This window comes from Bos indicus, chromosome 25 (assembly GCF_029378745.1).
Source record: "Bos indicus isolate NIAB-ARS_2022 breed Sahiwal x Tharparkar chromosome 25, NIAB-ARS_B.indTharparkar_mat_pri_1.0, whole genome shotgun sequence".
In the NCBI taxonomy this organism is placed as follows: Eukaryota; Metazoa; Chordata; class Mammalia; order Artiodactyla; family Bovidae; genus Bos; species Bos indicus.
The window spans coordinates 28,319,249-28,330,900 of NC_091784.1; the positions used below are offsets into that span (position 1 = coordinate 28,319,249).

Genomic DNA, 11,652 nt, shown 5'->3' on the forward strand with positions numbered 1-11,652 from the left:
CACTTCAGCTCTATACAAATATCAGTTACTACTGGATCTCCACATTGGTTTCTTGATAGAGTTTCAGGAAAATATCTGTGAAAGGGTGGGAGATACCTCATCTAATCTCAACGCTCTTTGAGATCCGGAGTGTTTGGGCTTTCCCGTCCAACAGCTAGTCAGGGGCCAAGCCTTGAGGACGCTGGGTGGGCGATCAGTGCTTGATCAGACTAGGACCGAAGGGTCCGGGCTAAACTCCCTGCTTTATTTCTTTCATGTCAAAAGTCACAATCTACAAACCCTGATAAGGACTCAAGAGATGTAAGCCAGAAAGACGATGAGTGAAAACGAGACGCTGAGAGAGGGTCTGTGTCTGTTGTCTTGGGAGGAACATTAGAGCCAGAGAGGGAGGGTGTGCCGGAGGGAGTTCGCGTCTGAAAAAGGGTAAGGGGAACGGAACGCAGGAACTCCACGCCCCGAGTGAAAGTGAGGCCCAGTGAAAGGGGCCAGCCAGAGGAATTTCGGTTCCCGCCCTACGACTCCCGGCTTTGACTACAGTTCCGCCCGCAGAAGCCCTGGGCCCCTTGCCCCGCCCCTAGGGGTTAATCGGATCATACCATTATGCCATCCTAGGGGCGGATCTGAAACGTGCGCTAGTCTTGCAAAGCAAATATTTCTTTGTCAGAAAAAACAGGATTATCTATATGATCTGAACAGTTCTTAGTTAATACATTTCCTTTCTGCCTGCTAGGATCCTCTATATTCCCTGAAGAGTGCCAGGAGTCCGGCCATGTTTCCCCCTTTCCTTTCCGTAGTTGGTACGTTCCCCTGGGAGACGTAGGCGGGGAGGCGTACATAAACCTCGACGCAGGAGGCGGGGCTGCTCAGTCCTCGAGGCGTCGGTGCTCTGTAGTGTTGGAATCTTGTTGCTTGTCGGCCTGTGCGCGCGTGCGCGGACATGGCCTCAAACGGTATGTAAGGGCGCGAGGCGGTGGTGGCGCGCCGGCCCCGGATCTCATTCCCTCCCAGTCCGGCTTTTGTTTTTCGGTGGGACCCGAGCGGCTGTAGAGTGCAGGATCGTTTCCTCGCACCACTGGCTGGAAGCAGCGGAGAGGGGTGGAAGGGGGAGGCCGATGTCGCCATTTTGTTTTGCTCCTCTGGCGCCTCGCGTGGGGCGGGAGGTCGTCCCTTCGTTGCCCCCTTCCTTGAGGTGAGGGTTGGGAGGGACGCAGCTTAGTGATTGGGAATGGGAGGCACGGATGGAAATGCTCGGTCTCCGTACCCTCTTCTCCCCCTCGTCCCCAGCCCCGCGCTCGGGCCCGCTTTGTCGCAGTGCTGCATCCGGGCACTCGGAGGAGCGCGCACGCGCTCTGCTAGCCCCTCCTCCCCTTTCTGGCGGCGCGAACCGCCCCCCCCCTCCGGTCTCCTGTCGGCCCTGCTTTTTGTCGCGAGACCCTCGGCTGGAGGCTCCGCGGCGCGCGTCCGGTGTGGGCCGCGCCCCCGGGGTCCTTCGGGAAGGGGCGGGACCGCCTCGTTCCCGCCTCGCTTGCCACGCGGCCGGAGGCGGAGGCTCGGGGTCTGGGCCGCGCGCCCGCTTAACGGCTGGGGGTAGGGGGCTGGGGAGTGGTCCAACGGTCTTGAGGACTGGGCCCGGGGCCTATCCCGCCTAATTTCCTCTTACAGAGGTGGGAACTGAAAAGAACGGCCGCCTGAGGCCACACCCTCTCTCGGTGCTTTGGCTCTTTCCTGCGGGGGAAGCGCCTCGTTTCCTGTATCGAGGAGATGAGCCGATCAGGCCCGTGCGTCTTCCATGTGGCGCTTTAAAAAGCACTTTCGCTTCTTTGGATTCGCCTAGTCTTCCCGCAGCCCCGAGTTAGGCAAGAGGGACAGGAAAACGCACTCATTTGGGAGCCACAGGGCTGGGGGCTTGAGTGCCAGCCAACGTGCTGATCAGAATGCTCTCTTCCCTTGGTTAGCTGGCTTTGCACCAAAAGTTCCCATTTCCAGGCTCCAAGATTGGGCAAAGGGTGAAGCGTGGCCCTTTGTAAGACATTCTTGTTTCGATTGAGAAAGCGGAGGCTCCCTTCGGCACAATTCTGCCTCTGGCTTGAATTAAAAACCTGTCCTGCTGAAACAGCTGTGTGATTTCAGCCTAACTCTTGGCGGTGTCTTCCTCCTCGAGGGGGCGTGAGATAGAAATGTGTGTAGATCTTTGCAGTTCCTGACATCGATTGAAGTTGCGGACAGTTGCTGCTGTCCGTTAGCAGTCTTGCTTTTTCAGGTACTTAAGGCTTCTCTTTTGGTTCTGTGGAAATGCGCTTTCTCTTTGCGTTTTCTATTGTAAGAAAACTTGACGGGTCTCACAGACTGCCCCTCTCCAGTAGAGTTTCATAAGGGAATTTATGCCTCCTTTGTTGATTTTCTTATCTGGGGACCCCGAAGCTTAAGTCTTTTAGCTCTAGTCTGTTCTGAGGAATGGCTGAAGGTAATATAATCCTGTTTTTCTTTTGCAGACTATACCCAACAAGCAACCCAAAGGTGAGTGTCGCTTCTGGGCTTCCAGAGTTTGTAGAGGGCGTGGGTGGCTAAGGTGTCTTTTCCTGAGAGCACTGTTTTTTTCTCTAGCTACGGGGCCTACCCAACTCAGCCTGGGCAGGGCTACTCCCAGCAGAGCAATCAACCCTACGGGCAACAGAGTTACGGTGGCTACGGCCAGTCTACGGACACTTCGGGCTATGGCCAGAGCAGCTACAGTGGTTCTTATGGACAGACCCAGAACAGTGAGTCTTAGTGGGTCACTCCACCTCTTCTGCTCTTTGTGAATGTTGCTTTTCTTAAACCTAAGCAGTGCTGAAACAGTCCCCTTAACCAGTCTTTGACCCTTAAAGCTCTTTGATGTTTTGAGTCCTTTGAAACAAAAAGGTTTAATTGGTTTGTAATCCTGTTTCCTTTTATTTTCTGACTTTTTACTTTTCTGTTTATGCTGCTATTTTCCCAATTTCCTCTAAGCATGAAAGTGAAATGAAGGCAGGAGGAATATTCCAGAGGGAGAAATGCTTTAGGCTTTTAAAGAGGGAAAATGACTTGCTTGAAGATATTTGAAGTCAGATGGCATCACATGATACACCAGGAGGTGGAATTTGCCCTGAGGTCCCTGAAGTGTAAATAATAACGCGTTGTCTTTATTTGTTCTGCACGCGTCGGGCAGGTGAAAGTGCTGTTAGTGAAGAGAGATCTCTTGGGCTGTGACTAGTGGTGGTCCTGGAGGCTGGCTTTGGGGGTGTGTGGGATGAGATTAGAATTCAGAACTTGAATAGAAGTTGAAAGCTTTCAGGTAGAAAGGTAATGTCTTTAGCTATGAGTTGCAAGATCGCCAAGCACCTTCTAAGAAGTTGCCTTATCAAGCACGGGAAGCGTAGTAGTGTTCTCAGTGCACTCCCTGCCTGTTCTTTCTTCATAGCTTTTGTCACTTTCCTTTTCCTTTCCTTTTAGCAGGCTACAGCACACAGTCAGCTCCCCAGGGATATAGCTCAGCTGGTGGCTATGGCAGTAGCCAGAGTTCTCAGTCATCTTATGGGCAACAGTCCTCGTACCCTGGCTATGGCCAGCAGCCAGCTCCTAGCGGCACCTCAGGAAGGTAAGGAGTGGGTGTGGAAAGGACCGAAAAGATGAGGGGTGAATCCGTAAGGAATGATAATGTGGTTAGCAGTGGGAGTAATTATCAGGGGTAATGGGGGAGAGGTGGTCTCTGTTGGGGACAGAGAATGGGATGTACCAGAAGTGAAGTCCTGGACACACTGGCGTTGTGACTCTTTTTTTTTCTTTTCCCCTAGTTACGGTAGCAGTTCTCAAAGCAGCGGCTATGGGCAGCCCCAGGGTGGAGGCTACGGCCAGCAGTCTGGCTATGGTGGGCAGCAGCAAAGCTATGGGCAGCAGCAGAGCTATAACCCGCCTCAGGGCTATGGGCAGCAGAGCCAGTACAACAGTAGCGGTGGCGGCGGAGGGGGTGGCGGAGGTGAGAGGTTTCCTTCTGCTCTGTCTCATCCCTGCTTTTCGCAAGAAATTGTATTCTGGGCTGTTACCCTGAAAGGGTTCTTAAAAACCCTAGCTTTATCTGTATTTCTATTGACGTTTATTCCCTGGCACCCTTGAACTGTTTTATGCCACCTCACAGTCTGTTTTGTCCTTTTTAAAGGCATACTTTTCTTTCCTGACAGGTAGCTACGGCCAAGATCAGCCCTCCATGAGCAGTGGTGGCGGCGGTGGTGGTTATGGCAACCAGGACCAGAGTGGTGGCTACGGGGGAGGCCAGCAGGACCGTGGGGGCCGTGGCCGGGGCGGTGGCGGTGGTTACAACCGCAGCAGTGGTGGCTACGAACCCAGAGGTCGTGGAGGTGGCCGTGGAGGCAGAGGCGGCATGGGGTAGGTGTCTTGTGAGCCAGGGAGTACCATCAGTGGAAAGGGAGGAGGGTTGCATGAGTCTCCCTTGAAGCCTAGTCCTGTAGTGCATGGTTAGTCTGATTCTGGGAATTTGTAAGGGCTTTGATTGGGGATCTTGACTGTTTCTTTTTCGTACATCCATCCCCATTTTATTTTTGTGAGAACTTGGGAGCCTGAACTTCTACCCACACTTCTGTACAGAGATTTGAGTACTGACAACTTTCATCTCTAAAGAAAAAGGAGAAATGTAGGGGTGTATGTGGATTGGAGTCATTGATAATCCTAGGCAAGAACCATGGAAGTAAAGGCTTCTTTCTCTGCAAGGGAAACCGATGATCCCACTCCTGGTGATAGGGAAACTTGTTACTTGTATTCCCATGTGTCCTCTAAAGGAGTTGTCAATGGTTAACCTGACTTGAGCTTCCAGGAATTGGCTACTCTCTCTTCCTGTATTCTATAGTCACTTGAATCCACGAACTTGACTTGTACTAATCTGACGGACTGTAATGATTTTGTGTGTGACTTGGTTCATGGGGCTCTCTGAAGTGTGCAGACCTTTTGGACAAAGTACAGTACGCTCGACAGTGGTCTCCCACCCACTTGCTCCACTGTCCCCCTTCCTCCGGTTACTTGTCCAGCTGGACCTTCTTTCCTCCCCTTCCTGCTGAAGCTGAAGTAAAACCTTAGATTTGATGTTAGAGCATTTGTCAAGTCTGTTGGTAAATAACAACTGGAGGCACTCTTCTCTGTCTCTCTCGAGAAGGGGAGGAATGTCAATGTGTTACTCCTTTTGGGGAAAAAGTAAGTTTTTTAAAAAGAGTTTGTGTATGGTAAGTATTCAGAGGGGGGTGGGGGCAGTGCCAAAAACCTTACAGAAATATGGAAAACTCTGTTGTGTGCGTGTGTTTATAATGCAAAACTTTAAAAAAAGAAAAGCAACTGTTATGTGACTGTTAACTTGCTCTGCATTTTATGTGCCACAGGTATGAAAGGTGACATTGCAAAATACTCCGCTCTTCTCGCAGTGTAGAAGGGGTGACCCCGGGGGTGGGGAGAGATCAAAACCAGCTCAGTAGTTAGGGAAGGGCTTAGCTAAGTTTTGTCTCGCTTTAAGGGGAAATTGCCTTTGGTTTTGACTTTTTATGGAATGGGGTTGGGTCTGCTTGCTGCTTTCAAAGCAAAAAAAAAAAAAAATCACAAAAATGTGTTCAGGGCTACCCCAGCCTGGTGTGAAGTGTCTTCTGGGTAAACGGGGTAGGGTTTTTTAAACCAACTACTGGGTTGGCAACTGCTTGCGACAAGAGGAAAAACATCTGCTACGTCAGAAGAACGGCCAAGGAAAATGGGTCTTTTTTTTTTTTTTTTCTAGAGGAAATAGATATATAAACTTTTAAGCAAAATCCTTAATAATTGTGTCTGAGAAATTGCACACGTGTGTGTGACATGCTCACAGGTCAGACAAGGGGTGGTCAGGAAGGGGAATGTATTTTAGTAGCAACTTGCATTGTCATTTTCCCGAAACACCTACCTATGTTTGGGGAATGTTGAACAAAACCAAAAACCGCCCTTTTGTAGCCGTTGGAAGCTTCATGTCCTTTCTTCTAACTTGTCTTCTCCAGCGGAAGTGACCGTGGTGGCTTCAATAAATTTGGTGGTAAGTGAACAGAGTTTCCAAAATTCCCAACTCCCAGCAATGCTTTGTCTGATTGTTCATTTGCAGTTGTCTTAGCGTGTTTTAAGTGTCAAAAGTTTTGGAGTGTCCATAACCACCTCCAGAAAGGGGTGGGGTGGAATGCCACCTGCTGCCAGATGTGTGCTAACCTGGAGGCAGGCAGGGAGTAAGACTCAGCAGTCGTCTGGTACCAAATTGGTTTGACCCAGGTTAATAAGAGGTGTTTAGGAGGCCTCTTGACAGGAGTGTCGCCACACCGGCACTTAGTGACAACCGTTATGAGAAACTGGAGAGTGTGCTGGAACATGTGGTGCCAACTTGGCTTTAGGATCGATCCTTTGATCAGTGTGTCTGAGGCTTGTGTGTATGTGAGTGTATGTGTAACAATCTCCAAACGTTTTAATTCTGGACGAGGGATGAAGTATTGCCCTGCCCTGAGGATGGTGAAGTTGGTACATATTTATGTATTAAATACTGAATGGTGTCAATGCAATCCTACATACATGTATTTAAACTCAACTCAGATGGGCTAAATAGCAACTAGCTCTGGGCAGGAAGGTGTGAACTGCTTCCAAGAAAGGTTGGGAGCATGTGTGGCTCGTGGGAAATAATCAGGTCTTAATAACAGCACAAACTGAATTCATGGAAAAATGGCAAATTGGAGAAGTCTCCTAGTAAGCTGGAACTTTTCTGGTCTGGTTAACTAACAAAAGGTTTCTTGATTTGTCTCAACATGTAAAGCCAAAGGCTTGGGTTCATGATTTAGGTGTCATTGAGTGTGGGTACAACATTTATATATGGTGAATTCAGATAAACTTTGGGCGAAGATGGTCTCTGGAAAAAAAAAATAGAGGCTGCATTATGGAAATAAGATTTCTGGTCTGTTCCCTGGGACATGCTTAAAACCTACAATAGCTATTTTGTATGATTTTTACTTTCATGTGGTTTTTGGGGAAACAACATGGTTTTAAGACTGGTTTCGAAAGATGACATTAAAAATTGTTCCACAAGGGATAAGTGTCTTTGGTGCTAAAGTTTGGAGAAACTGTATGGATGCATATCACATTGCTGGTGGTGAGCCCATTTCTCTCTGGGCGAGAGAAGAGGGCCAAGCTATGAGTTGGTTTGTTAACTTCAATGGGTCTCCCTCCTAGCCCTCCCAGTCTGTGCTGAGGACGTTTCCCAGCCTGAGCTGGGGGAGGCAGCATTTTCTGAAGTGTGGAGTTGTCCCTGTGGGGACTCAAGTTACATGCAGACCTTAAGAAAAGGGGCCTGTGTCTTTGCCAGACCTGCCTAGGGTTTTCTCTGGGCAGGCAACCCAGAACAGGGTTTGGAGTGAGGCTGGCTGTGAGCACTTACCTGATATTTTGCAAAAGTTTGGATTTGGTGTTAATTTTTTTCCTTGTCTTTCTCAGCCTCTTAACTAACGGCTCCTCTTTCCTTGTTTTTTTGTTTTTTGTTGTTTTTTTTTTTTTTTTTTCTATGTCACTTAAGGCCCTCGGGACCAAGGATCACGTCATGACTCTGGTAAGTCCACAGGTGGCGGGAAAGAAAGGCTAAAGTGGTAGCAGGACTTTTCTTGGATGTTCAAACTTAAGGGAATCTGAAGAAGAGTGGGGCTCGAGAAGGAAACTGTGGGGAGAGAGTTTAGGAGTAGCTGTGTTTACCAGCGTATTTAACAGAAAAGACCCAGGGAAGCACTCAGTGTCCTTTTTGTTTTGATCATTTTGTATGCTGCATTTTAGTGTAAAATTAGTGTCTTCGGGGTCTTCAACTGAAAGTTGATGACACTGGTGTGGTCTTCGGCAATTAACTCCTGAGCCCTGGTTTCTTTTATGAATAGCAGCATGTTTTAAGGGGTAGTTGTAAAACTAAATTTTAATTAGTGAAGCGGCTAGCATTCAGGCACTCAGATAATGAAGTAGAGTTGGAGATTTGTCAGACCTACACCACCAGTACCTTATATTAATTGGTTTAGAAATTTTCTTTCTTTGAAAGCTAAGAAGTATCAAAGTTCAGGTTATTAAGTGTCACTGACTTGTTGTATCTTTGGTTGTTTCCTATCTCCACTTTTCCTGCTGTCTTGGGCAAGCAGAACAGGATAATTCAGACAACAACACCATCTTCGTGCAAGGGCTGGGCGAGAATGTTACAATTGAGTCTGTAGCTGATTACTTCAAGCAGATTGGTATCATTAAGGTACTTATGGGAACTTCTCTGGCAGTCCAGTGGCTAAGACTCTCCCTCTCACTGCAAGGGCACGGATTTGATCTCTCATTGGGGAACTAAGATCCCCCAGCCCCAAAAGAAAGTGGCTGTGTCCCCCCCAGCCCCGAAAGAAAGACCAAAGAAAGGTACTTCTGGAGCAGAGTGGGTGCATTGTATCAGTGCTGCAGGCTTTGGGATTTCATACCTTAGTGAAACTAGAAGTCTTAATGGTTGCCTGCTTCATTTGTTGAGGAAAAAGCATTAACTGTTGCCATTCCAAAGGGAATCACATTTTAACATAAAAAGGCACAATTGATTAAAAAGGTGATTACAACTTTTGAGTTTGTAGTCTGTAATCTCTATCATTTAATATTGAAGGGAGAAGCAGTTAACAGTCGATGGCTTTCTTTCAAGTTATGTGGGAAATAGGAAGGTATGGTTTTGATAGTGCTGTATTAAGACTGATGTGATCTCGTGTTGCTTTCTTCAGACAAATAAGAAAACAGGACAGCCCATGATTAATCTGTACACAGACAGGGAAACAGGCAAGCTGAAGGGAGAGGCCACCGTATCATTTGATGACCCACCTTCCGCCAAAGCAGCTATTGACTGGTTTGATGGTATGTCTGAGGAGGCTGGGGGAGAGGGCAGCTAGCTTGGGGAAACAGGCTGCATTTTGAGGGTTTCTTTGAGTCTTCCAAGACTTAATAGCACTACACAGTTGGTGTAGTCTTACGTTGACTTATGTCTCATGAGATTGTTAACATTTGTAAGAAGGCAGAGTCTTCTCTTGATTGTATCAGGTATACTTTTGGACCCACAGGTCATAGGTCTTAATAAGTCTCTTTTATACCTCCCTTACTTCTTTAGGTAAAGAATTCTCTGGGAATCCTATCAAGGTCTCATTTGCTACTCGGCGAGCAGACTTCAATCGGGGTGGTGGTAATGGTCGTGGAGGCCGAGGGCGAGGAGGTGAGGAGCTCTTTCTGCTGCTGTAAAGAAGTGATGGGGAGAGAAGAGGGAAGGAGGATGGTGAGGGCTTGTGTGGCAAAGACAGGTTAACCACACTTGGAAGGGGAGCAGACCTGTTCTTGGCTCTGTTCTAGGACCTATGGGCCGTGGAGGCTATGGAGGTGGTGGCAGCGGCGGCGGTGGCCGAGGAGGATTCCCCAGTGGCGGTGGCGGTGGAGGAGGACAGCAGCGAGCAGGGGACTGGAAGTGTCCTAATCCGTGAGTGAAACGGCTTAATTTTTCCTCAGCCCTCTTGTACGTGTGCCCTTTGATGTTATGTGCCAAGTTGCTTCAGTCCTGTCTGACTCTGCAACCCCATGGACTGCAGGTTGCCAGGCTCCTCTGTCCATGGGGATTCTCTAGGCAAGAATGCTGGAGTGGATTGCCATTCCCTTCCCCAGGGGGTTTTCCCAACCCTGGGATCAAACCCAAGCCTCTTATGTCTCCTGTATTGGCAGGCAGGTTCTTCAGCACTACGCCACCTTGATGTTACGACAGTTTGTAGTTTCTGACTAATGTCAAAGCTATGCTGACGGGGACAGGTTTGGCCGGGAGTCATCTAGACTGGGCTCAGTAACCTGCAGTCTTGGTCTCCGCTCCTGAGAAACAGGCCTCTTTGCTTTTCCGAGGCTTCATTCTCCTCACGTATCCCTAGGGTCACTGGAATCTTCATAATTCTAGGTCTTGGCCATTTCCACCCCCCACCCACACACATTGTCTTATTTTCCTCAGTACCTGTGAGAACATGAACTTCTCTTGGAGGAATGAATGTAACCAGTGTAAGGCCCCTAAACCAGATGGCCCAGGAGGGGGACCAGGAGGCTCTCATATGGGTAAGGAAGAGGCAGAGCTGGTGTTGGGATCTGCAGGGAGGCTAGACAAGGGGAGGGAGGAGGGGTCTGGGGGATGTGATAGAGGGTTGAATCATGTTTCTTTTTTTCCTAGGGGGTAACTACGGAGATGATCGTCGTGGTGGCAGAGGAGGCTATGATCGGGGTGGCTACCGAGGCCGAGGAGGGGACCGTGGGGGCTTCCGAGGGGGCCGGGGTGGTGGGGACAGAGGTGGTTTCGGCCCTGGCAAGATGGACTCCAGGTAAGTAAGACTAAATTGAAAGGGAACTAGAGCAGTTGACCAGAGGTCATGGGATTGCAGGGTTTGGGGAGCGTGGTTTCATTTTGAGGGCGGGGTTGGAAAGCTGAGACTAACGCTTGGGTAGGAAACAAGGGAAGGAAACTTACCTGGGGGAGCTAGTCTGGATGCCCACATGCACTCTGTGCCCAGGGAGATGAGCTGTCTCTCGGGGTGGGTAGCAGGGCAGGTTGGGTTTTGGGGGAGGGTGGGTAGAGAGGTTGGAACCCAGACCTCATGGATGCTCTTTCTTGCAGGGGTGAGCACAGACAGGATCGCAGGGAGAGGCCGTACTAGCCTGGCTCCTGAGGCCTTGGATCAGCTTTCTTCCTGTACCCAGTGTTACTACCCGCATTATTTTGTAACCTTCCACCTCCTGATCACCCACGGGTTTTTTGTGTCGGACTATGTAACTGTAACCATACCTCTGGTTCCCATTAAAAACCATCATTTTAGTTAAATTTTCTTCCTTTTCCCCCTCTTCACTCTCCTGGAGCGTGAATGTCCAGGTCAAGAACGTGGGGAGTTTTTCCTCTATTCATATCAACCAACCTGCCTTGTGGGAACTGGAATAAATTTGTTCCCGCTCAGCAGGAACTAGAATAATGTGTTTGATACTTGGTTCAGGGGAGCAAAGGTCAAGTGTATCCTTGAAAGTAGAGATTAAACTTCTCTGTTCACAGTAAAAATCGGATGAATGAAAGGGGTAAATGAACATCGTGTGTTGGCCCCCATTTTTGTCCAGCCATGTGGAGATTTCTCTTCTACTGTGTTGATTGATGTGCTGATTTTTGTGGGCTTATTTATAGCAGTTTTGCTCCTTTCAAGGAGTTCTGGCACTTTTCTAAGGGTGGGGCTCAAACAAATTAAACTTTGAGGGTGATACTCAAGTTTGATTGACCCTGATTAGATCATGTAGTTAACCAGTTGGGTTTTTTTTTCCAGGAAGGGGAGAAACTAACTGAGCACCTGCCTAGTGGCAGATACGCTGTTCACAAGTTATCATAGGTGGAAAACGAAGTGCCTGGATTCTGTAGCTCTCACAGTCAGGAAATGGTTTGACGCCAGGATGCAGTCCTTGTCATCTTCCAACTTGATTTTCATTTCTTGGCATTTCTTTCCGAAACAAATCCCTACCCCAAACATTTATTTGCTTAGGCCTGGCTTAAGAGGATGCTGAATTTTAGGGAAAAAGACTTGGGAATGAGATAAG

General features: G+C 48.6%; 1 protein-coding gene across 3 annotated transcripts; it reads left to right on the forward strand.

Moving 5' to 3' along the window:
- Nucleotides 1–848: 848 nt before the first annotated feature.
- Nucleotides 849–10,900, forward strand: FUS (FUS RNA binding protein). Of its 3 annotated transcripts, none has more exons than XM_019987774.2 (15): nt 849–950; nt 2,493–2,517; nt 2,605–2,759; nt 3,472–3,616; nt 3,813–3,994; nt 4,197–4,401; nt 6,039–6,073; nt 7,586–7,618; nt 8,187–8,290; nt 8,790–8,919; nt 9,170–9,271; nt 9,406–9,529; nt 10,043–10,143; nt 10,256–10,403; nt 10,697–10,900. In XM_019987774.2, exons 1-15 carry the CDS (start codon nt 938–940, stop codon nt 10,734–10,736), a joined length of 1,542 nt encoding a protein of 513 aa, XP_019843333.2. In that variant the 5' UTR covers nt 849–937; the 3' UTR covers nt 10,737–10,900. The 3 variants fall into 3 exon arrangements, with proteins under 3 accessions (XP_019843333.2, XP_019843335.2, XP_070636056.1); XM_019987776.2 differs by having other exon boundaries at nt 3,475–3,616; XM_070779955.1 differs by lacking the exons at nt 3,472–3,616; nt 3,813–3,994.
- Nucleotides 10,901–11,652: the final 752 nt, after the last annotated feature.

Coding starts and splice junctions, on each gene's coding strand:
- FUS (XM_019987774.2), top strand. Junction 2,760..3,471: donor TTATGGACAGACCCAGAACA/GTGAGTCTTAGT, acceptor CTTTCCTTTTAG/CAGGCTACAGCACACAGTCA. Junction 8,291..8,789: donor AGCAGATTGGTATCATTAAG/GTACTTATGGGA, acceptor TGCTTTCTTCAG/ACAAATAAGAAAACAGGACA.